Here is a 26,239-nt window from a genome sequence, read left to right on the forward strand (position 1 = left end):
CGCCGGTATGCGTTGACACTTTACAGTAGAAACGTTTCTGCAATTGCATTTTAGTAATTGAGGAAAAACGGCATCTATATCCTGCAGCCTATAAACGTCTCCATAAAAGTGCTCACCCACGTGGTCTTAAAATGCTCTGTCCAGAAGGATTTATACTCACACTGCTAATACACTTCCCCTTCTCCTCACTCTTTCGCACTCACTTTCCTATTTGTAAGCTTGGCGGCCTGCGTAGTGGACTCTTACTAAATGGATGCAGATTTTATTCAAGCTATTTCCAACCAGTGTGCGAGCTTTAGCCAGCTAGACACTTTTTTAATGACTCTCCTAACTCACTGCACCCCTCTCCACAGCGGCATAACGCCTCCTCCTCAGATAAGGTGGTCCGGCCACACTTTCCTCTGCCTCGGCCTTTCTTCGCCTCTCATTCTCTCGCGCTTATCGTCGGTGCCCTCGCGTTAATACGTGGACACGTTTTGGCGTTTTTCTCTTTAATTCCTTAACTAAGCTTTTATTCAGCCTCTTTCTTCCCGCAGGCAACTGTGCGCAGGTTCTTTGGACGTCTTAAACGTACCTGCCCCCCCCAGAGTAGTAATGTTTACAGAGCAAGAGCTATATTAAATCGCAGACCCCTAATTAACTTCTCCTGTCCGTCACTCCCTGCTCTTTGTGCGCCCCCCTTCCCCACAACCGCATAGCAATTAGCTCTGACCTATCCTTGAGTCCCAGCAAGAAAAAAAAAGTCTTGTGTCCGTTGCCGGCCCCTCAAGCCGACTGGAAGAAAATATTATGATGTGCTCAGGCGGTCCTGGCAAAATCACGACTGGCTGATGTTTGCTTTGGGGTGGTCCTCAACAGCTAGTTCTCCTCTGTGATGGACCAATCATGATGTGGTTGGAGGGTCCTCTCGTAAAGCTGGAGATCTGTCACATGATCAGATCATAACTACTAGTTCATAAGGTTTCGTTGGTAATTGGCGACTGGTAAATTTACCACATGTGTAATAAGGTGTCTTAGACCCATCCCTGGAAGGGATACACTGGTGTACAAGGCAGAGTGGGTGGGATTAGGGGCTTGGTGCCTTGGTCAAGAGCACCCCCGCTGTGAATGTTAAGGGAGTGCTGTTCCTCCAGTCCAGGGGATCCAACCAGCAATGGACCAATGATGGTGCGTTTGGAGGGTCACTGTTACCTAGTTCTTTACATTCAGGTGGTCTTTGGCAACATATATAATTATCATATGGGCTCGTCAATGAGATGGGCCAATAACCATTCGTTCAAAATGTCCAACCCCTTTTGTATTGAATTCCTTTTGAAGTTTTGAAGAATGGAGTGGTTAACATGGGCAACAAGTTCCATGCAACATTTCCAGACAGTGCTTTTTTATGCCAGATAAGCTGTCAATGAAAACCCACATCAAACCGCTGGCTGATACAATTGAGCATTTTACAACTTAAAAAATTAACAAGCACAAGTCTCACTTTTTGACAAATTCACTGATGTATTCGTAACCAAAGGAAGTACAAATACTTCGTTACTCTACTTAGGTAGAAATTTTGGTTATCTATACTTCCTAGAGTAATTATTTTTTAGCTGACTTTTTACTTCAACTCCCTATATTTTCACCCAATTATCAGTACTTTCTACTCCTTACATAAAAAAATAGCCTTGTTACTCCTATTTCATTTCCATTTGTTTTTTTAATTCCAGCTCAGCAGTGTAAAAAAAAAACAAAACAAAAAAAAACCCTATTCAGATAAATCGCGCCATACGGAAAGTGTGAATTTGATTGTGGTTGGATGAAAAGTATAAACATCTACCATTCTGACTCCCTATTGTTTTATAAGCAATCCATCGCATCTGCAAATGACGTCCGTGGCAGAGACTCAGAAGAACTGGAGTGAAACGTCCCGACTAAGCCCCACATTTAAATTCCAATAAAGCTTATTGATCACACGCCTCTGAAGTTTTACTTTTTGCAGCATTACAAAACTTCTAGACAACTACTCCTCATATTTTCCCTTCATGAAGCACATGTTAATGCTCAGTAGTGCACAGAGACGCTCCTTTAATAGATCTGATATTACTAAAATGCTTCATTTTCAGTGGGCAGATCTGCAGCTGATACAGGCAGCCTAGTGCAGCCCAACATTTTTCAACATCAACATTTTAATAGAACATTATCCTCATTGTGGCTTTTAGAAAAACGTGTTTTTGAGGAGGTGGGGTTGTGCACTATAGACCCCTGTGGTGCGGCCTAAGCTTTCTGCCTTTGTTTTCCTTCCATAACTTTTACTTTTCTACTTGAAGTAGTTCTGAAACCAGTACTTTTACACTTTTACTGGAGTAAAAAGCCAGAGTTGATATGTCAGCTTCTATAGACGTCTTTTTAAACCCTAGTATCTCCACTTCTACCATCTACCTTCATGAATGTGAAGACTTTTGACACTATTGTTTATAACTTATGTTTTCCAGCTTGGTCTGCTGTGTTCATGTGGTATCAAGGAATGTACTTACCACTCATACATTGTGGCAACTTGACAGTTCTATTAATTCCATATGGTGTTAATTCCATTTGGACAGTCCTTGCCAATTCTGTTATTAAAATCCAGTAATTTGAGTTTTTGAGTTTGTACGGTCAAGCATGCACCACCTCCTGGTAAGAACTCTAAATCTCAACATCGTTTGTTCTGGGTGGAGTGTCATTTGTCCTCCCCCTCACTGCAACTGGTCCTAATCACCACCTCCTTTCTTCTGAGACCTCACAGAGACTGTGATTGGTCCACATGTCACATGGCTGCCTGCATCTCTGCACGGAGCAGGCCCCCAGCCGGCGCTGATTAGTCTGCATTTCGAGTTCAACCCGCTAGGTTAAGCTCGGACATTCATGAGTTTACAAGGATCATTTAAATGGACTCCAAAGAAATCACTCCCTTATTACTCAGGCAGGGCCGGAGAATTTAGATGGATCTTTAAAGTGGGTCAGTACAGGCGCACCAGAAGCCTTCGACCGTTCCCCCTGAGTACAATTACAGAGGCCCGGTGGAGCTGCAGCTGCGTGCCTGGGCGTATTGAGCCTGTTCCTCCACGCTGTTTCATCGGCCGGCTAAACCCTGCCCTCCGAAGGCCGGCGCTGATAATCGCGTCTGATCACCCTGGGGACTGGCCTGTTCTCCTCAGTCCTTTCTCTGGCTTGATTTGTGATTTGGGAGGTGATAGGTGGATAGGGAGTGGGTTCCTCTGCGAGTGTGTGTATGAGTGTGTGAATCATGTGAAAAGGAGCCTCTCTGTTTGAGGCTTGGGGAAAATGATGAACGATTTTGTAGCTAGCAGCGAGACCATGTAAGAAGAAAGCTGAAACTGACACCAGACATGACCACCACTGCTTTCTATTCACACAAGCTGCTGCTACCTGGCCTAACCCCCTGCATGCATGTGTGTGTGGGGCCATGGATTTAGCTATTTGTGGAAACCAAGAGAGCCCAGGGTGGTGGAAAACATGAAAAAGAACCTTTTTTACTTGAGAAAATAAATAGATTGTGGTTGGGTGGACTCAAATGAATGGCTTCTTGACAAAGTTGCTACTAAAGCATGAGCAGACTTCTACACTGTTCAAATGATAAGATCCTTGAGGAACTTTGAAAGGTTCTTCAGTTTGAAACTGTGGAGGAACCTCTTAAGGTGCTTTGAGGAACCTTTAAGGAACCTTTTTCTTTTTTTAAGGTTCCTTAAAGCACCATAAGAAGTTCCTCCACAGTTTCTGAAGCACGAACATGCCATAGCATGTTTCCAAAGCTTAAAGCTATTCATTTAAGTGTTTTTTTAACGTAATGTATAAGAACTGTGACCCGTGGATCCGAATCCTGAGTCATGCCATCAGCAGCTGTAGCCTGAAAGAGCACAATTGGCCTTGCTCTCTATGTCAGTAGATGGCTCTCTCTTTCTCTCTCTTTCCCCATATCACTCCAGTGTGATAGGTGTCTGCGAGTCGATGCATCAGAACTGGGTACCTGGCGATTTCCTCTGGGCGTGTTGGATGCCCAGTGATGTTGCATTGGTGGTCGAAAAGGGGTGGATGTATCAGAAGAGGCATGTGTCAGTCCTCACCCTCCCAGTGTCTGGAGCATTTAATGTGATAAGAGGAGGATACTAACAAGTGGGTTGGGTTCAAGGAAAATGGGTAAAAAAAAAATAATAAAAAAAAAAGTATAAGAAAATGCTATTTCTAAAACTGTTATTAATATTTTGTCATTAGTATGTGATGGCTTTAATCAAAACTTTATTATATTTATATGTATTTTACCCTGTTTACATAAAATATATTTATTCAAAATAAAAACCTTAATTTTTTTATTTAAAAATTGTGCAATTTGGGTGCTTCCCTCAAGTCACACAACTTACCACCCCGTTACACCAACTTGCTAAATAATAATAATTCTATAAATCATGTACTGTTGCTTTAAATGACTTCACAAAGAGAAAGTGATATCATTCAACCCTTTAGAGCAGCCAGGAACAAAAAGCCAGGCTCTGGTGTTCCTTTACACTGTTTATTTGTTGCTTTCTTGCTAGACAGGCTACGTCAAGCTCAACCTAACCACCCTGTCACATGCTAGATCAGGAACATTACCACACGAAGAACTATGGCCATTTTAGGATGAAATTTACCACCCTGTCACATACCACCTTGTCTGGTTTTGTTGTAAATATTCCTCTCATGTTTGAATAAAAAGGATAATATTAATACAGATTTTATAAGTTGGGAAATTATGTTTTTTTGGAGGGTTAGCATATCTTTTATGCTGTGAATTATCAAAATAAATGTTTGCTTGTGATAAATATGTTGAAAATTGCAAGTTTCTACACGCAAAGGAATGAAATAAGCATCTAGTGGTGCTACTGACTGGAGCTTTCCGGGCTGATCAGAGATTATTGTTATTTGCGCTTTCACTCATGTAGCCACTCACAGTTTTAAAAGGGCCGGAAAGCAATATCACCGCACAAGATACAAATATGCACGAGACATGAAATGTAAGACATGGTCCTTTTTAACATTTTAACATTAGAGGCTTTTTCAGCCACTCATTATTTTTGCAGGATCGAAACATTGAACCAAGTGAGCACAACTACTTAGCTATAGCCATACAGAATGCAACAGAAATATCAAACAGTGCATGACCTTGAGCGTAGGAGTGTGTGTGACTGTGTGAAGCAACCATTCCACCTTTTTTTTTCTTTTTTTTTCGCCTGAATATATCGTCGTACTGCTTTCAAGTCAAGCCACATCGCAGCCGACAGACGCCCGGCTTGGCAGACTGACTGAGCGTTTTAATGTCACTGCAGTTACCCAGAACCAGCCTGTGCTCACACACCTCTGGAACCCACTGCCCTTTTCCCCTGCTCACCCTAACTGGCCCTTCCACGCAGCAGTGGCGGTGGCAGTCAGTAACATCAGACGTAACAGGGGCCTGGCATGAACCCTTGTAGATATGAAAGGAAGTCTAATATTCATGTATTCTTTGCCGATGTGAGCTGTTTGGAGTCTAGGGACATGGAGGAGCTTTAACTTTGACTTTGATCTCAGGCTGTTGTCTCTTTGTGTGGATAAAGCTGTGAGCCATGTTGTATAATATCTCTGGTTGGGATATTAAAAACAGATGCTGAGGCCGTATTGACGGACTAGCGTCTGTATAACTACTGTTGCCTTCCTGTATTTTTTTGTCTTCTGTTTTTTAAGCTGGTAGACCAGCTTGACCAAAGTAGTTGAACAGCTTAGCCTACATGACCAATCTGGTCCTCCAGCAAGGCCAGCATTTCCAAGATGGTCTAACAGCATAACCAAGCAGGTCTGCCTGCATAACCAGCATGACCAAGCTGGTTCATCATGAATTCCAGTATGACTAAGCTTGTCTACCAGCATGAACAGCACGACCATGCTGGCCAGTCAGCAAAACCAGCATGACTAAGCTAGTCTAACAATATAACCCACATGACCAAGCTGGTCTACCAGTAAGACCAGTGTGACCAAGCTGCTCTTTCAGCGCTAGCTTTGGTTTTGAATGCTTTACATACGGTAGACTAGCTGGTCCTCCAGCATCAGCTGGTTCTCTAGCGTGATCAGCATGAAAAAGCTGGTCTCCCAGCAAAACCTTCAAGACCAAACTGGTCCACTAGTACGACTAAGCTTGTTTACCAGTATGAACAGCATGACCAAGCTGGTCCTTTGGCATGACTGAGCTGATCCTCCAGCATGATCAGCATGACCATCTGGTCTACAAAAGGTAAGCAGGTCCTCACGTATGACCAAGCTGCTCCTCCAACTGGTCTATCAGCATAACCAGCATTAGCTCTGGATTAGATTAAGTTGGTCCTCCAGTACCAGCTGGTTCTCTAGAATGACCAGCATGACCAAATTGGTCTATCAGCATAACCATCAAGCAGGTCCTCCAGCATTAGCCCTGGGTTCGATTGATTTATATAGACGGTTAATCCAAGAGATTCTCCTCCAGGAAGACCAGCATGACAAAGCTGATCTACCAGTATGGCTAAGCTTGTCTACCAGCATAAACATCTTGACCAAGCTGGTCCTTAAGCATGTCTAGACCAGCATGGCCTAGTTGGTCCACAAGCAAGACAAGCATGACCAAGCAGATCCTCCAACATTAGCTGGAGTTTGATTGATTTATACAGGGGATTTATCCAAGTTGTTTCAGTTTTTGGAGTGTGTCTGAGCCAGATAAAGTTTTAGGTAGCAACCCACAGTCAGCAAATAGTAGTTCGTTACAAATGTTCAGTTCAGCCACTGACTATTTGAATGGTAGACCTCCTGTAACAAGACATAATATGCTGTCAAAAAAAGGTTTTGCCAGTGACAGGAAACAACACTGTTTATGCAGAAAACCGCATAACAGGCTAACCTGAATCACCGTCAGTGCCCACACATAGACGAAATCCAACAGAACAGTTCAAGCCGAGTTCACCACTGATACTCTGCAGCAGTTTAATGGGGAATGATGAGCTTAATGATTAGCATTACCAGCGTTGACATTTCCAGTGAACAGAGAAGTAGTGGTCACAATCAACGTTGGAAGAGTAAGAAGAATGTGTCAATGGACATATTCGTTATTGGCCCACATCCAAAGGTGGAACAGTTATGGCCTAAAGGCTCAAGAAGACTTGGGACTGGAGGATTGCTTTTTTGATCCGCTGGACCAGCAGGATATGTGGTGAAGAAACAGTGCTTTCCCTCAACCTTCATGGCTGAAGTGTCCTTGAGGAAGACGCCTAACCCCCAGTTGCTCCACAGGTGCTGAGGTGGTGACATGATAAGCTGGGATAAGCTGGTGTTTAGCTTGAATGATTCTTGTGTGTTTAAGATATCCACAGCTACAGAAATGCCAAAACGTCAGACACACCAGTGTTGATGGACGTTGTCATGTGGTTGACTGTAGGTCAAGTCGTGAAGTGGGGTGACCAAAATTCAGTGTCTGGACAGTGTCTAATGCTAAGGTCAATTTAAGCTGGAACAGTGTTGACCGCTGACGTTGATGATCTGTTGGTTTTAAGTTGGGATATTCAACTATATATATATATATATATATATATATATATATATATATATATCTGTCCTATATATATGTCTGTCCTATGTCAAATTCACATCTGGTGCCTCCTGGGAAGTGATGTAGAATGTGTGGCGGTGAAAGAGACAATGCATGGTATACAATAGCCAGCATAAGACATGGGTTCAGAAGCAAACATACTGCCCCTGGCCATCATCCAGAACACTACCAGACCTTCTTCACCTGCAGCCTTCAAATACCACACTGGTTGCTAATTGGATTACAGTCCAGACACGAGAAGGGACAGTGTCAGTGATTTGTGAAACCTCAAATGCCAAAGCCAGGCTACGGTTGTCCAAGCAGTCGGATGCGACGGATACAGTCATGGGCAGGCAAGCATGCAAAACCTGCAACTTGGGATAAGAATTAGGCCCTTGGCAGTGGAGCCACCAGCATATTTCAGACTGGAAATGTCTAAAGGCCTAGTCACAAATTCTACCATCATGGCAAGCCTCTGACAATACAGGCAGATGCATTGTTGGTCGAACACTCATCATGGGCATGAATGTCATGGCAATATTGGGCTTTCAGTGGTTTTGTTGAACTGGTCTTCATCTGGGTCAGTAGGATTTGGTTCTAAGGTCAACACAAGGCCAGAATTGTAGAGACAGACCCCTAATTAATAAATGTGCTTTAGCAAGTTGCACCTTGACCAGATGCTTTTGGTGACCAGCAAGAAGCTTTTGGCAGACTCTAGGTTAGATTGGAGATGTGGTAAATGTGTTGGTCTCCTGGCACAGACCCAGCCTTTAAGCACTGTCCACATAGACAATATGGACAAAAGTATTGAGACACAGGCCGTAATCACTGAATTCAAGTGTTTATTTAGTCCCTTTGCCAGTTCTAAAAAGAATCTTCCCTCCTAGATATTCCACCGTCAACTGTGAGTGGTCTTATTGAAAAGTGGAAGCGTCTATGAACCACAGCAACTCAGCCATGAAGTAGCAGACCAAACAAGGTCAGGGTCATGGAGTGCTATGGCACATATGGCCCTATTCACACCTGGCATTACCCCGCATCCTGGGTGATGAGCATCATAAATGGCCAGCACAATGACCATAAAACATTCTTTCAGTAGTCTTTTCTCTCAGTTGCCCATGCAGTCAGCTGCAAGCTTGAAGATTGATTTTGGAGCAGGGGCATGGAGCAGTCCATGGCAATGTAATACTGTAGACAGTGACACTTCCAGTGAGTTCCAGCAGCTTCCAGTTCATGGCAGGTCTGTGCTTTGCTGGTTCTTGGGTTTTTTCCAACCATCTAAACCAGTTTCTTCTCAGCTGAGATAGACCGATTGGTTGTTCTTTCAGACCTTGGCAAAGAGTTCCTACACCTCCCAATATCCTGCATAACTGCTGAGCTTGAAATCCGCAGTTGTTTAGAAATGGCTCCATAAGACGTTCCTGGCATGTGTACATCTACGATCATCCTTCTCAGATCTGCAGTAAACTCCTTGGACTTTCCCATTGTTGTACTTGGTAGAGAAGCTACCAGCTGTAGCTAATCATGATCACTAGCAGGATGTTAAGTTAAAAGACATTTTGCATTATTTTGCACTACTAAAAGTGGATTTATGAATATTAATAAAAAAAACTTGGTATATGGGAAGCGGCAGTTCAGTCTTTCAGTAGCAACTGAGCAAAGTTCCAGCAAAATTGCAGCGGAGGCTCCTTCAATTGCAGTTCTATGACCTGAAAATTACATCCACAGCTGGCGAATACATATATGTGGCCTGCGCACTATCAAGGGCAACAGTGAAGGATCAGGCCGATGATGTCTCTGGTGACCTGTTTGAGTAGAAGGTGGTGTATACACTGGAGGCTACAGACTACAGATTTGAGCTCATACATGCTCAGCCAGCATGGAGAAGAAGCAACAACAGATACTGCTTCAGGCTGGGCAAGAGGCACATCAGAAAGGTTAGCCCAGATGACAGCATAGCCCTGACAGCGACCGACACAAGTGCCGGCCAATGCATCATACTGTCAGTATCATGAATGGCATATTGTTGATGGAAAACAGGATGATTGTCCCTCAGAGCCTCAGGTCAGTCATTCTGGAGAGGTTAATACTTGACACACCAAGGTGTCCAAAATACTAAGGCCCAAGCGAGAGCAGATGGTGGGAAAAAAAGGGTGCAGCACGTCAGCAGCTTCAACCACAAAATCAGAAAGAGCCTCTCAGGTTGCATGATCATCTGCTGTCCAAGAACTCCATTGGCTTAAACTAGGGGCCTACACTTTTGAGCTGCATTATCATTCCTGCTTGACTACACTACATGCACACACTGAGGAAGATCCACCCAATCTTGTGCAGGAACATGGACTATGAGTCATGTGTACAGCCTGAGGTCCCTCAGTACCAGACACCCACCTCAGCAGACCTTCTGGCTCTGACACGTCACAGCAATTCAGAAGACCCAGCTACACCATGTACCAGAAGTGGTTGGACTCTGTAGTCTCCCCTGTAAAGTTTAAAGACTGTAAGATTGTGCTGGTTCAGCTGTCTGGCTGCAGACTACTATGACCACCATGACCAAGCTTGGCAATCAACATAACTGTGTATGTTCACCAGCCAAAATAGCCAACTAGTCAACCACAATGACCCAGTTGGTCAACTAACAGGACCACCGCAAAGAAAACCTGGTCGACCAACATAACTTAGTTGATTCACCAGCTTGACCATGCTGGCAGATTAGCATGCCCAGCACAACCAAGCTGGTCTTCTAACATAATCGATTTGGTCCATAGTCAGCATAACGGAACTGGACCACCAGTTACAATCAACCAACATGGCCAGCTTAACCAAAGTGGTTTTACCAGCATAGCCAGCATAACCAGACTGGTCCACTGGCATAACCAGCTTTACCAAAGTGCCTGACCAACCTAGTTGACTAGGATGACCAGCAAGACCACCATGACCAAGCTGGTTAACTAACAAGAACAAGTTGGTCGACCAACATGACCATCTTAACCAAAGTGCTTGACCAGCATAGGCTGCGGGAAGTGGTACTACAGCCTTGTCGACTGTTACTGTGGTGTTTGCATCGCTAACACACTGGCCTTGTCCAGCATTGGTACCGTGGCATTAGCATCGCTACAGTGTCAGCCTCGCCCAGCATCGCTACCATGTTGAGTGTCTACCTTGCCAGCATTAGCATGGCTACAGTGCCAGCTGCAGCCTTGCTCAGCATTGTTACTGCAGGAATAACATCACTGCCACACTGTCCCAATAAAACACTGCTACCACGCCATTAGCATTGCTACCACGCCATTAGCATCGCTACCGCAATGACTCATGGCCTCACCCAGCATTGTGACCAGGCAGAAATGATACCTGAAACATAATAGAGGTCAATTTCTGCCACAGAAGCTTTTTCACAATAATGAGCAGATTGTTTTGGTCCCAAATATCTAGGCTTGCCTGGTACACTGTAGTTCCCTGGAACTTTCAGCACTTGAGAAGGGTCTTAAAATCTACCTGCACATGCGTTTCTGCACCATCCACCACACTGCAGACTTGAATGGAAAGCACTCTGCTGAAACTGGACCTTGACTGACTCTTAATTTATCATCTGAAACAAAGAATGCCATCTAGACTACTCTCTAAAACCCATAGTGACCGTACCGTGCAGAGGTTTTGGGCACCTAGGCACACTATTTGAAAGCAATCACCTCAGCATTTGTCAATTTATGCTTGTAGAAACACCAGATCCCATTAGAACAGATGCAGGTTGATAAATTCAGTAAAACGGAGCTTAAATTTGTCATATCTAAGAATGAGGTTAAGATATTGTGAGCTTGGTTCCAGGTTTCTCCTGGACACCCCCAGCCGGCACATCAGGGATGTGTTTATTTCCATCACCAGCTAACCTGATATACTATCATTAAGCACTGATTTACCAAAGCAGGGGTTGGAGGAGAACTCGAAAAAATACTAGACTCCATGAGGAGAGCTTTGGAGATGTTTTAATGAACACAGTGATGGAAAACCAAGACTTTCTGTGTAAATGTTATTAGTATTTCTTTTAATATCAGTCTTTTACTGAGGAGATCAGCACAGTACTGTATCTGTACCAGCTGGACCAATAGGAAACCCACCAGTCATTTTGGTTCTTCATTTGGAAGAAAGCAGCCACAGTAAACATCGTTTAAAGGCATGGCACTCTTCCTGCCTTTGCTCTGAACACACAGGCAGTTATGCTGATTAAAATGATAAACAGCTGAAGCTGTTTAAAGACCCATGAGTCCGTCAGAAGAAACTGTTCAAAAACGACCAAACCTGCAAATAAAAGCTTTATGAATAAAACATTAAGCCTACAGAGCTGCACCTGAATGAAAATCCAGTCTGGTCTATTTAGGTAAGGTGGAGGCTCTCTCTTTTATGCAGCGCAGAGATCTTTATCCATCAGTTTAATATTAGTGTAATTAGATGCTTTGACAGATTGCTCGCCCATGCTTCCCGCTGCTCATATTCACCATCAAAGTCGTCCGGTTGTACTCAAAAGCCAGCTCAGACATTATTCACAGCCTAATTCATACGGTTCTCTTCACTACATCAGTCCGGCATGTAATGTGATTGTGTGGTTTTAAGCCTCTTGCTGCAGGCCCCCTAGTGGCCATTTCACCAGCAAACTGGAAATGTTCGGAATCTTCATTCGTACTTGTTTAAAGGCACTGTAAAAACATGAGCACCATTCCCTTCAGTGCTCCTTCAGAATCTTCGCCCCAACATTCAGCCATACATGAATCCAGATAATCCCACTGTGCTAGTGCTATATCTTTTTAAATCTTCGTGGTCATAAAACCACTGGCAATGTTTTACGATCAAGGATTAGATGATAAAAATATGGATGGTAGCTAAACACTACAGTTCTATCAGTAGTTTCCAGGTGGTGTGACTGTCTAAGCGTAGGCTTTATTATCAGGAGATCACAAGTTCATTCCCTGGAAACGCCACAGCCTTCTGTGCCTGGTAGTCAGAGGCAGAATGTTCTCTGGATGAGTAGGATGGGCAGCGTAATGCTAGTCAATGTGACATCTGTTATGCTTGGTAATGTAAGCTAATGCAGCAGAGCTGGCGCTTAGTGTTCTCCTCAAAGCAAAGGAGCTTTCACCGTCCCGACCTGTGGAGAACATGAATGGTTCCTATTTGGTTCTGCCAGGCAGCGGCAGTGACGTGAACGTGGCAGCGACCGCTGGTTCAGTTCATTCGCGCTGCAGGTACCGGGCCAGAAAACTTGTAAGGAGACTGAGGCAGTAGACTCGAGCAAGCCGAGGTCGGTGAGGGAGGCGAACCGGTGGCTAAACACACGCAGCGAGCCACAATTAGGGAGGCTAGTAGTGTGGCAGTGAATCAGCACACCAGAGAGCTAATGTGCTGATTTAATGGAGGGCTCAGTAAGGGAAGGTCACTGCGCCGCGGCTCTGGTGGCTCGAGCGAGGAGAAAGCCACGGGATCCAGTTGCCAATCATCCAGGCCTGACGGGCGAGCTTGTTAGTCGCACAAAGGGACAAAAAAGAGACGTTCTGATTTGTCCGCTGCTTTGATGTGCCTTACGGTATGCGCCTGAAATCTGTGCACGTTTCTAACTCGCTTGGGTTTTTGCCCTCTGCTTTTTCTGTATCTCTCTCACTCTCTCTCTCTCTCTCTCTCAGGCACCTGGTTGTTCTCTGTCTCAGAGTTGGCCGTGCCAGGGGCGGAGGTGGGCCGGATCTCAGCAACAGATGCTGACCTGGGAGAGAATGCCAAGCTGGAATATACCATTCTGGAGGGGGAGTCGGGAGACACCTTCAACATTACCGGAGTCAACCAAGAGGCTATCATCATCCTCAACAAGGTAAGCTATCGTTGCCCCATGCTTTCCATTCAAATGGCACACTTGTATCAGATCACATGCCTCCCTGCTGCGGCCTGCGTGGCTTGTTTCAACCCAAAATCCCTGGCTGGGTTTACATGCAAAGATTTTCTCCAGTCCGATCGAATCCATCCTGATTTGAGATTCAGACTGAAGTGTTTACATGTGCGAACTACTCACCAATCTGAAAAACATCTCCCGTTTACACCAAAATGACTGCGGCTGTGCAGAGTACCACTTGGTATACACATTGCCATGACAATCAGCATCACCAGTCAGAGTAGTTGCTTTAAAATTATAGCATTCCGAGGCACATGAGCTACCCAGTCCCAGCGCCAAATACACAGAAAGTGCGTCGTAAAGACTGTTTCAAAGTTTGGCTCATCAGTAAATGTGAGAAATGAGCAAGTGAGGCCTGGGAGGAGCTTGAACTGAGAAGATTCAGTCATAAGCTTAAGTCTTAAATGGCGTCTTCCCAGATGAAGAGGACATAGCGACACGCACAGTCTGTAAGTTTCTATGTCTTTTGCATATGCATAAAGCCAGTTAGGGTACTGTTATTTGTATGTATGGCAGTTCCCCTGTGGCACATCCCCTGGGAAAAGGGCGTGGCCAGAGTGGCTAGGCAATCAACTTAAACACGGCCTTTATTTAACAAATTTCATCCCCAGCACTCCTAACTAACGGCCGGTAAACACAGTGAGCACAGTTAACGCTGCCGCTCTGGCGTCCTCATGCTCCAACCAGTCTCTCCAGTGCTCTCTGTCCTTCTCTACCCCTCATGTGGCCCAACCAATCCCTTGTAATCCCCTCCTGGAGTACATTCTCTTGATCAACTCAGGTGGGACTTCCTGGAGGAGGCTCGGCAGGAGGATGGCGCCCCACACAGCAGCATATAGAATCGTTGCCATATGGCAACAGCATGAGATAGTGGGACTGCAACTTATGCAAATAAAAAAAAAAAAAACGATAGTGGAGAATAACAATGTATATCAGTGAAGCAGTGCATTAATTTCCTCTCACAGAGTGTGTGAGTGCCTGAGTGTCGTTGCATGCTGTTGACACATGGCAACAAAATGCAAACCCCTCTTCAGTCCATGCGCTGCATCACTGCTTCACTGGAGAGAGTGAGTTAACCAGTGTGAGTGTGGTGGAGGGTAGGCAAGAAGCGCAGGGGTCAGGAGGGGCGTCACGCAGCAGGTTACTGGGAGGGTGTAGGAGGGCCAGGTTACGCGCTTGCTCTGCCAGGTGTCGTGAGGCAACGGGCGGCTTATGGAAAGAAAGGTTCAGGAAAGAGTCAGTGTGGGAATGAGTGCTGCTCTCACCATGAGTCACACTAGTTGAATCAGCTCTTTCTCAATCTGCGAGAAAATCTGTGCATGTGTCTGAGTTTGTGTTTTTGGAGGTGTGTTTGTGTGCGTGTCAGGGCTGCATGGTACAGAGCCTGGGAATTATCATCACAATATCAGCCTTTACAACACTAATGTCTGGGACTGTCACTGATGATCATATTAGTCATCTATTTTATTAGAAATAGAGTGATCAAGACTCTGTATTGTTAATCAAGTTATTGAGTAATCAAACAGTCTGTATTATTAATTAAATAAGGATGCAGTTTGTTATCAATCATGTATGATTAACCAATGTAGCAGTCTGTAGTATCAATAAAATAACCAAGCATTATTAATAATAAACAATCAAGTAGTCTCTATTATTAATCAAGTAATCAAGCAGTCTACATTACTAATTGAATAATGGAGTCTACATTATGAATCGATCAATCACAGTTTTATTAATCCAACAGTTAAGCTGTATTATTTAATATATATAAAAAATATATATAACTGACCAGTCTAACAATTTTATCAAGCAGTCTATATTATTAAGCAATAATTAATTAGTCTATATTATGTATTAGATAATTATGCAGTCTCTGTGATTAGTCTATAATATTTATTAAGTAATGGAGCAGTCTCTATTAATCAAGTAATCAGACAGTCTGTTAATTTATTAAGCAGTCTATATTATGTATGAGGTAATCATGCAGTCTCTGTAATTAATCAAGTAATCAAGCAGTCTGTATTTTTAATCAAATAATCAAAATAGTCTATATTCTTTATCAGGTAATCAAGCTGTCTATATTACTTAATTACTATATTACAGTTGACATTAGTAATGTAGTAATCAAGCAGTTTATATTATTTATCAAGTAATCGAGCAGTCAATATTACTTATCATGTAACTGAGCAGTCTACATTATTAATGTAGTAATCAAGCAGTTTATATTATTTAGCAAGTAATCGAGTAGTCAATATTATCAGGTAATCAAGCAGCCTCTATTATTAATGAAGTAATCAATCAGTCTGTATTATTAATCAAATAATCAAAGCAGTCTATATTTTTTGTCATGCAATCAAGGTGGCTACATTACTTATCAGGTAATCAAGCAGTCTACATTATTAATCTAGTAATCAAGCTGTCTATATTATGTAGCAGGCAATTGAGCAGTCTTTATTATATTATCAGGTAATCAAGCAGTCTATATTATTTTATGAGGTAATCAGTCAATATATATTATTTTATCATGTAATCAAGCAGTCTATATTATTTTATCAGGGAATCGAGCAGTCTATATTATCAGGTAATCAAGCAGTCTATATTATTTTATCAGGTAATCAGTCAGTATATATTTTTTATCAGGTAATCAAGCAGTCGGTATTACCAGGGAATCAAGCAATCCATATTATTTTATCAGGGAATCAAGCAGTCTATATTATCAGGTAATCAAGTGCTCTATATTATTTTATCAGTTAAGCAGTGAGTATACCAGGTAAACAAGCAGTCTATATTAATGTATCAGGTAATCAAGCTGACAATATTACCAGGTAATCAAGCAGTCTATATTATCAGGTAATCATGCAGTCTATATATTTTTTATCAGGTAAATAAGCTGTCTATTATTTTATCAGGTAATTAGGCAGTCTATATTATGTTATCAGGTAATCAGTCAATATATGAGGTAACCAAGCAGTCTATATTATTTTATCAGGCAATCAAGCTGCTTATATGACCAGGTAAACAAGCAGTCTATTATTTTATCAGGAAATCAAGCTGTCTATTATTTTATCAGGTAAATAAGCAGTCTATTATTTTTTCAGGTAATCAAGCAGTCTATTATATTATCAGGTAATCAAGCAGTCTATTATATTATCAGGTAATCAAGCAGTCTATTATTTTATCAGGCAAATAAGCAGTCTATTATTTTATCAGGCAAATAAACAGTCTGTCTATATTATTAATCAAGTAACTAAGCAGTCTATATAGCTTATCAGGTAACCAAGCCACCAGTATACTTGGTGCTATTAGAAAGGTAAATGTAAAACAATTATGAGTTTTGTCAATTTGAACATATTTTTCTTTATTCAGATATTTAATGACAACCCAACTGATTTCCCAAGCAAGCCCTCCTTCAGTGGTCGATGGGTGAAGAGATTAACAGGAGGATCTAACAATAGGAAGACATTTTGGTGAAAGTAGTGCAGGCTAATCTTCTAATATCAAGGTGGTTTTAATATCTTCAGAGCCATATCGCCATGGCAATATGTTCAACCTCAGTATGGTATTTTGTCAGTATTGTGCAGCCTTAGTGTGTTGTGTGGTCCAGGCGCTGTCATCAGATATACTGGGAAACAGATGGAGGCTGATTAGCAATGACATGTCGTGTGTTGTGTGTCCCATGCATGAGCCTAATAAGATACGGCTTTCCAATAAAGACCCTGCTGGTGATGAACAGTTTTATGGACATCGATGGCTGCTCTGGCCTGAGGAGCTGCACAAAATACACACACCCTATATTTTTACACAGTGTCCCATTTGAACTATATATATAGTACAGAGAGAGAGAGAGAGAGAGAGAGAATATGAAACAGCTCCCTTATTCAACATTTCTGTTATTGTTAATAATTGAGTGAGAAGACGATAAGTTGACCCATTAGCATGTTAGGGCTATGGCTTGTTCACAGTCACTGTAAGGAAAGGCCAGGTGAAGTAAACCTCAAAGCTTTGAACCCTGTCCCAACCCATCAGCAGCCAGGGGCTCCTCGAAACAGCTGCCTAGCACTCTGAAATGTACAATAATTGGTGTCCACAAAGCAGGAGAAGGCTATAAGAAGATAGCAAAGACATCTAAAGAACTCAACCCTTCCGCTCTAGAGAGGCCGCCCAGGTGCTCGTTCAGTCTCTTGTCACTTTAAGACTGGCAGGTCTCCCTTTGCGCACCATTAGGCCCCTGCAACTTATCCAGAATGCAGTGACACAGGTTCGGTCGTGTAACTGTGTTCTCTTCACCAGCTTCCTTTAGCTTTACATATTTACATTACATTTACATTTACGGCATTTAGCACTTACAAAGTGCTTTGCTATTTACCCAAGAAAAACCTCAGCTAGTTAGAATAGACTAATAGTTCAAAGATACCTCTAAGCTATAGACATTACTAAGCACAAGTCAATAAGGTGACCATAGTACTCTGCTATTCGTCCAAGTATTCTCTGAAGAGGTGGATCTTCAGTCTGCGTTTGAAGACAGCGAGCGCTCCAAGGGCTCAAGGTGCGGATCAGCCTTTGACCATTGCCATCAAGTATGGAGGGGCTGGTCCGTTCTTACCTGCATCAAATTCAAAACCCTGACACTGGCCTACAAAGCCAAGACTGGACCAGCCCCTCCATGCTTGATGGCCGTGGTCGAAAGCCTTGACTCTCCATCCTTTAAGATCCATGGATGACAAGCATCCAGGCTTTTTTCTGTCCAGGCACCAAAGTGGTAGAACGAATTTCCCCTGGGAGTCACCCGCTGACTGAAGACCCACCTCTTACAATAGTACTTGTGCGAAGTGTAGAGTATTATGGTCTCCATATTGACTTTTGTGTTTAGTAGTATCTAAGCTTAGAGGTATCTTTCAATTCTAGTCTACTCAAACTAGCTATGGGTATTTTCTGAGTAAATTGTGAAGCACTTTTGTAAGTCGCTCTGGATAAGAGCGTCTGCTAAATGCTGTAAATGTAAGGATTTTCATGTGGCCATTACTCGCTCAGTTTGGAACATCAAGGTCAAAGTTAAGGTCTGGAAGAAAAGTAAGCTTTCGGAGAGATCTGCTCGCAGGAGTGCTAGATCAGACGACCTTCAGGAAGATTAGGTGTACTCTGGATTGGTGGTGCACTGTTCTACAAGCCTGATGCATTTTGGAAACAAGTCCTGTGGACCTCATGAAGTTAATGTAGAACTTTTTTGGCTGCAGTGAGCAAAGATATTTATAGAGAAAATTGGGGTGCAGAATTTCACGAAAAGAACACCTCTCTAACTGTTGAGCACGGGTGGTAGATCGATTGTGCTTTGGGCCTGCAGAGAACGCTTCACAGGTGGAGGGAAATTTTGGAAGCAACCATCACAGCATCTGTACAAAAGCTGAATATTAAGAAAAAAAGACTTCTACACCAGGACAATGAGCCTCAATACACCTCCATACATACCTCAATACAACTCCACTTACTAAAGTGGTGTTTAATCTAAAGACTTACTAAAGAGACATAAGCTGAAGATAATGACATGTATATGCACTGTATGGAAAAAAAAAAGTATTGGGACACCTGCTCATTTCTTGTTTCATCTGAAACCGAGGGTATTAAAACAGAGTTTACCCTGCTTTTGTTGGAGAGTGCTGCCCAGTAAAAGAAGCTTTCTACTAGATTCTGGAGCATTACTGTGACGAGTTGATTGCATTCAGTGACCACCCAAACCGTCATTCCAGAGAACACATTTCCACTGCTCCACAGTACTGAGGGGCTTTATACCCTCTCTAGTCCACACACACCTGGCATTAGGCATTAAGCATAGTGCCAATAGGTTTATGTTTATCTGCTCCAGAGAGTCCTATTCTACAGAACCTCTCTACAGGGACTAGAAAAGCTGTGCATGTCAGCAGTGCAATTTAGAGTAGCCGAACGCCTTCGTTACCAGGGGTGTCCACAAACATTTGGACATATAGTGTGTGTATATATGCTAAGCATTGGTGCTAAGCATTGGTCATTAATATGCATGAGCTCGTTCACATAGCACTTCTGTTTTTAGGTGGGTAGGACGGCCTTCCCAGAGGATCCCCCTGCCCCATCACTCAGCACAATGCTAGACAGTGTAGGTGTCTGTTGTTGACATAACAGAGCTAACAGTTAACATTGTCTATAGAGCCATTTTTAAAAGTTTTCTGTCTTGGAGAAGAACCATTTAAGCCCTTAGCCAGTTCTCTGAGTTGTCCTGGTAAAGTGTTTGGCTGCTCCTGATACTGTTGGGTGGTTTGGTTGGTTGGTTTTCCTACAAAGTCAGGGCATGTTTGTCTGGGAAACGTACAAAAACAAACCCTTTACACGCTTCATTATAATAACAGGCTTTTAGAATTAGCACACCACGCTCCAGCCAAGGCGCTAGCTTGTTTACATATGCTTTGTATGGATTTGGATTGCGATATGAGAACGGAGAGACATGGATGAGTTCTACTGATGATCATCCAGCTTTCTCAGAGAGCGAGAGCGAGAGTTTGCCATGGTGACAGGCCCTGCAGGTTTCGGGGAGATGTGCATGCCTGCAGGTGAGCCTAGCAGGGATTCCAGGCCAGGGATGTGTTACTTTGATAAGGAGAGGAGGCGAAAAAGGGCCGAGAGAGAGAGAGAGAGAGAGAGAGAGAGAGAGAGAGAGAGAGAGAGAGAGAGAGAGAGAGAGAGGGAGAGAGGGAGAGAGGGAGAGAGAGGGAGAGAAGGAGAAATAAGCAGAGACAAAGAGAGCCTAATGAAACAGGGGCATGTTTGTTTATTTGTTGGTCTGTTTGCTTTAGCGGGCAGAATTCCACTGGTGCCAAAGTGTTCCGGGAGAATCCTGTTTACAACTTTCACATTCACAAAACAGGCTTCCGCTGGAAAGGGCTGGGAAGCTGAAGTCAAGGCGGAATGCTTGCTGTATATTCAGGCAGATTTCGTTAAGAACTGAGCAGACGAAAGCACAGAAAGTGCTTTTCTAGGCATGTAGGTTTATTGTCTTGGAAAGCGAGCACAAGTAGGAATATTTAAAACAGAATAATTAGAATGTTCGAGTAGGTGTTTTCAGTGGGGAGCCCTCGCGGCCTTCGAAGGCTTCAGAGAAGGCCTAACGATTCCTGGAAACATGTATATTTCCGTATATATATATTTTTTTATCATTAAGTCTGCTGTCTGTAAACTCTACCGCGAAGTTAAGGGTCGTATTGTGGAAACCGCCCATACAAATCACACGCAGTCCAGTCTTGGATCGTTTCTGTGCAATATCCAGGCAGATTCAGCCAAGCAAGCCATATTCTCATTGGTTAGGCCTTCAGGAACTGAACTGAAGGCCTGGGAAGTGACAGTGGAATCAACCAACCATGTTTTGATTGAGACCGAGAACCAGAGCCACATTGTGAGAACATCATCCCCATCAGTCCCATCACTCAAAACCACTTCAGGAGGTGGTCTGAGCCACATTAGAGCCACGTTATAGCAGCATTTCACAACCAAAACCTCCTCCCTGTACAACCCAAACAACCTCAACAAGCCAATATGCATATTCCGTCCTTCACGGTGATCGGATTTCAGTCGGACTAACCAGGGATGTATTTCTAATGACGAAGACCCTGTTTACACCTGGTCACTTCATGTGATTAGTATTGGGATTGTATCCTGATAAGTGTGTATCCAGTCCATCGGCTGCAATCCGATCGCTGTGTGGGACGGAATATGCAAATTCGCTTGTAGCACAGCAATTATTACTGGTCGTTTTGCCTGTGGAATACGTCTCGGAGAGACGGATGTGTTTACACTGCTGTAGCATGTGGCTCAAATGCGTCTCAGACCACCTCCTGAAGTGGTTTGAGCAATGGGGTTTGTATCTGGTCTAAATGAGTCTTGGGTGAGTGTGGTTCAGCCTTATCCAGATATAATCCTAAAACTCAAGACGCCTGAAGTGACCAGGTGTAAATGGGGTCATTGACTGCAATTTAGTTAATGACCAGAAAACCTCTCCAACTGTGAAACACAAGGGGTGAATGGGGGGGTGTTTGTGCTAGCTATGTAGCACAGTGAAGCGGTATACCACCACTCCTGACCCATACGAGCATTCTTACCAGCATACAAGCATTGTGACCTCCACAGTCCCCCCACGCTGCCATTGCTATTTAACAGTCTGCACGGTATAAGGCCTTCTCCTGCCTTGTGGTCATCAATTACATTCATAATTCATTCAGATCTTTAGACAGTTGCTTAAAGGAACCCAAGTTTGATGAGAGTGAGTACAAGGTTTGAAGAGACAGAGAATGTATAAAGCTAGGAAATTCGATCGAGCTGATAGCTCCTAATTAGAAATGGTGGCATGCTTTAGGCCTGGTGTGCTAATCAAGGTCTGAGACATTGTCCAAAAAAAAGTCTCAGTAACGCTTAGATTTTTAATTATAATTCTTTTTTTGTTTAAAATATGCCCAAGCGTTTGCATACACAGATCAGCCTTAACATTAGCACCACCACAACAAATCTGACCGTTCGAGGCATGGGCTCCAAGGCATTAGCAGCGGAGGTGGGGCCTCCATGAATCGCATTAATGAGCCTTAGTTGCTCATGACTCTGCCATCAGTTCAGCAGTTGTCCTTGTCTGGAAGGTACTGACCAATGTATACCAAAAAAAAATTATGTTTTGGAGATGTTCTGACCCAGTCGTCTAGCCGTCTGCCTTTACACATCACCTTCAAGAACTGACTGTTCATTGGGGCTCAGAGAAATCCAGTAGGCAGAGGCTTTGCCACAATGATCCACTATGAGGTTGGCTTGTTGGATCTCCGGGTCATGCCACTTGCCATTAGCAGAGCAGGGGTGGGTTGATGGCAGCCTGTTGGTCTGTTAGTTGTTGTTTTAGAGCACATTGGCTGCCTTGCCATGCTGTATCAGCATGGAGGCATGCTAGTCTTCATCCTCCTACTGTTGGGGGAGTTCACATGAGCGGGGTTTGGGTAACTGGCCTTTCAGATTGGGTAGAAAATGGGGTCAGATACAGTAGAAATACAGTTCTTTAAAAAAGCTAAGTGCTGCTCACTTCCTGCCTCTTGACAGCTGCCACTGTAGATCTAGATAGTCAGTGTTTTTTAGATTGTAGAACTGGATCTGTGCGATTTTAGACCATTTAGAATATACAGTATACCAGCATATAGTACATAGAATGCAATATTAGAAAACAGCATGCCTGCACTAACTACATTAAGTATGCATGTATATTATCTATGTCATCATGTTTGTCTTTGGATTCACTGGCCACAATCCAGCCTTGGGATGCGAGAGAAGTGAGAGGAAAAGCAACCAATTAGGGATGCTAAAACAATAATTAGATTAACACTGCAGGCCAGAAACGGTGTGTTTAATCAGCTAGTTGAAATATGGATCATAAAATAACATACACCAGTGTACTCAACGGTGATCAAAGAACAGACCCTTTTCATTAAGGAGGGATTTTGCATAACTTTTAACCCACTTACTGTCTTATATTCCTTAACACAGACTTAGGTTCTTGATTTTTAACACAATGTAATAGGAAGTAATCACTAAATACATTGATCACTAGTTCAATCCATTTTTATGCTTATTTACACAGTATAACACAAAATGAAGTAATAATAATGAAATAAGAAAATATGATTTTGCACACAATGTGCTGTCTAAAATAGTACCTGTCACTGCCAGAGAGCTAGTCTGAAAATGTCATGACTATAAGGCTAGCTAGCATTGTTGTAGCAGGGTTGAGATAAAGAGACAAAGACAGAAACCTGACATTGCAAAAATAAAAATGACTGCGATTTATACTGATATTAACAGATTTCACCAAAATTTCACCAAAATTTCATTAGATTTGACCAGAGGGCAGAGATCCAGCCTGTCATGATATTTCTACCAGAAGCCAACATGAGGGCGGTAAATCGTAAATTTAATCTTGACAGGTAATGAGATGGGGGACAATGTTAGCAAGTTAGAACTGTTGATTGCCTTTAGCCTAGGCCCCGTCATTAGTCCAGGTCTTACAACATTGGGACTCACAAATCCTGGCGAACGTAGAGGCAGGGGGCGGAGCCTAACCCCAGGCATCCGTCGGCATTTAATTGGTGACGATGGGAAGGAATGGAGGAGAGACGTGACATCACTTCTGAAAGCAGCATGTAATTTATAGGTCTTTTAACACAGGTGGAGGCTTGTGATTTGCTGACGCGTAGAACTTTACCAGAGCTGCTTTCATTAATATTGCGTAAAATGAGTGATATTGGTATTTAATGTCCATCTGGTAGATTTGTCAATGAAAATGAGAGTGGCGTGAATTAATCTTGTGTACCAAGCAACAAAAACGTGGTAGATCATTGCACGTCCTGCGATGAGGATGCTGAAATGATATATTTTGCAGCCCCAACAAACACGTTTGCCATTTCTGTTGGACACAGATGGAATTTGAAGTGGTGGTCTGCCTGGGGAGCAGAGAGGGTTAGGGGCCTTGCTTGGTAACAGTGGTGATTAGCAAACCTGGCTTCTGAACCCACAACCCTGTCATTAATAACCCATTGCTCTAACCACTGAGCCACCACTGCCTACTGGTTGAATGCTATATAGCACTTCTAGCGTAAACACAGACTGTGGATGCCTTTAACAGCTATACATAATTGATCTGGCTAAATCGAAACTATGTAAAACCTCGAGACTTGAGGTTTGAGTGTAGAAAAAGAGAACAGCTTCAGAAAGTACACATTACTCGACTCAAGTGAAACATGGTGGAGGTAGTGTCGTTAGACATGCAGACTTTGCGCTTTATGAGAATGCAGAACCACTTCTTTTTGGCCTAAATACAAGAACAAGTGATAAAAGGAAAGGAGCACCATGCTAAGGTTTGGCTAGCCCAAAACAATTGAGCTCTCCAGGTTCCAGACCTTACTTAGCTTGTTAGGGCTATGGCTTGTTCACGGTCACATTTAGGGAAGGCCAGGTGAAGTAAATCTCAAAGCTGTCTAAAAACCCTAACAGCAGCCATGGACTCATCTAAGCAGCAGAGACAAAATTACTGGGACATGACATTAAAAAGAGTTCATCCTGCTTTTGTTGGAGCATTGCTGGTAGGATTGAATGTAATGGGATGATCACCTTCCCCCCCCCCCCCCCCACCCCCATCCCTCAACACCGTTCTTCCTCTGCTCTACAGCTCAATGCTGGGGGCCTTTATACCCCACTAGCCAACACCTGGCATTAGGAGGCATGGTGCCAATAGGCAATACTTCTCTACAGGGTCTCTGTGTCAGCAATAGGTTGAATCTAAACTAACTAAATGCGTTCATTAGAAGAAGGAGTGTCCACAAACATTTGGACAGGAAGTGTATTTCAAGCCAGGTTAAGCTTATTGTATGCTTCGCAGCTTTTACACTTTGCGCCGCTCACCGGTGTCCAGCCCACACGAGCCGGGTGTTGTGTTTCGTCACTAGAAAAGGGGCTGTGTCCCAAATCAACAAATTAAAGTAATAACTTTTTAATTAAGCTGGACGCTAATTGTTGTTTTTAACAAGCCAGAGATTTCGAGAGCCATTAGGGACAAGTTGCAAGTCAAGTCTTTAGTGTGTTTATATGCGACCTAAGCGTGACCTCGGACTTGTAGATCTTATAGGTCTTCATTTCTACTGTTTACCTTTATGTAGACGGCATTTCAGCACAGATTTCGGCACTATGGACTGTTTTGGCAGAGGTTTTGGCAGATTCCTCAGCTGTTTCCCCCATCAGACTAACAGACTCTAGAACAGTGAGTTTCATTTCAGTGGGTGCCAGGTTACAGGTTGGAAAGTCAGTGAGAAGCAATATGTCTCCGAGACATTGCTACAGTGAAGCTGACAACCAAGAGAGGAGGCCTGGACACACACAGCCCCCCGTTGCTACAACTCTTCTGTAGAACCTTCTCAAATTGTGCTCTAATATTGTGTTATGCCATGTAAAATATAGCTGTAATATATATGTATATATGACAATATAGCAATATATATGTATATATGACAATATAGCAAGAATCCTGAATGCTGAAGTGTTTTGGGCGGAGAGCACTAGAACAGCGAGTGCCGAAGAACTGCACATTGAGACCCAGAGCATATTTTTGCACTCAGCACGTGCCGCATGTAGTCGGTGTAAAAGACTGTATCGATTAACATGGCGGTGTATCGCACACGGCAAGCAGCGCACTTACACATCTGATAGAAGGTGGACTTAAAGAAACCAAGCTCAAGGGGAAATCACACGTGCCCTGAATTCTGGAGCGCCTCCCCACACAACAAAATCCAGAAGCCTCTGGCGAAGAGTCTTGCGGAGGACTGTGGGAAGACGGGAATGTCAAGGGTTAGTACATGCAGTGGAGTAGGTTGTGAGCAGGGTAAAGGTAGAAAGACCCAAATACACTAATAAAAGCGAAGCCTATACACAATACAACTGCGCTCTCATGCATTCACACTTCCTGACCACATTATGCTTCAAACTACCTTGTAGGTCCACTATATACAGTGGCATGCAAAAGTTTGGGGGCTCCTGGTCATAATTTCCCTTGCTGTGAGAAATAGCTGAGTGAGTAGATGATGAATGGATCTCCACAAGCCATCCATTTATTTTTGTATGATTTTAGAGTGGAAAAAGAAATGAAAGGAGCACTGTGCAAAAGG

At 43.2% G+C, this 26,239-nt stretch overlaps 1 protein-coding gene across 5 annotated transcripts in view; it reads left to right on the forward strand.

Annotated features, from left to right (window-relative positions):
- Window positions 1-26,239, forward strand: part of cdh24b (cadherin 24, type 2b) — a 248,342-nt gene that overhangs the window by 174,281 nt on the left and 47,822 nt on the right. For all 5 annotated transcript variants that reach the window (XM_072688280.1, XM_072688282.1, XM_072688285.1 and 2 more), the window contains one exon: window positions 13,276-13,457. In XM_072688280.1, coding sequence (XP_072544381.1) covers window positions 13,276-13,457 — 182 coding nt within the window. The remainder of the gene's footprint in view (window positions 1-13,275; window positions 13,458-26,239) is intronic.

The sequence above is a fragment of the Salminus brasiliensis genome, chromosome 9 (genome assembly GCF_030463535.1).
Source record: "Salminus brasiliensis chromosome 9, fSalBra1.hap2, whole genome shotgun sequence".
Taxonomy (NCBI): Eukaryota; Metazoa; Chordata; class Actinopteri; order Characiformes; family Bryconidae; genus Salminus; species Salminus brasiliensis.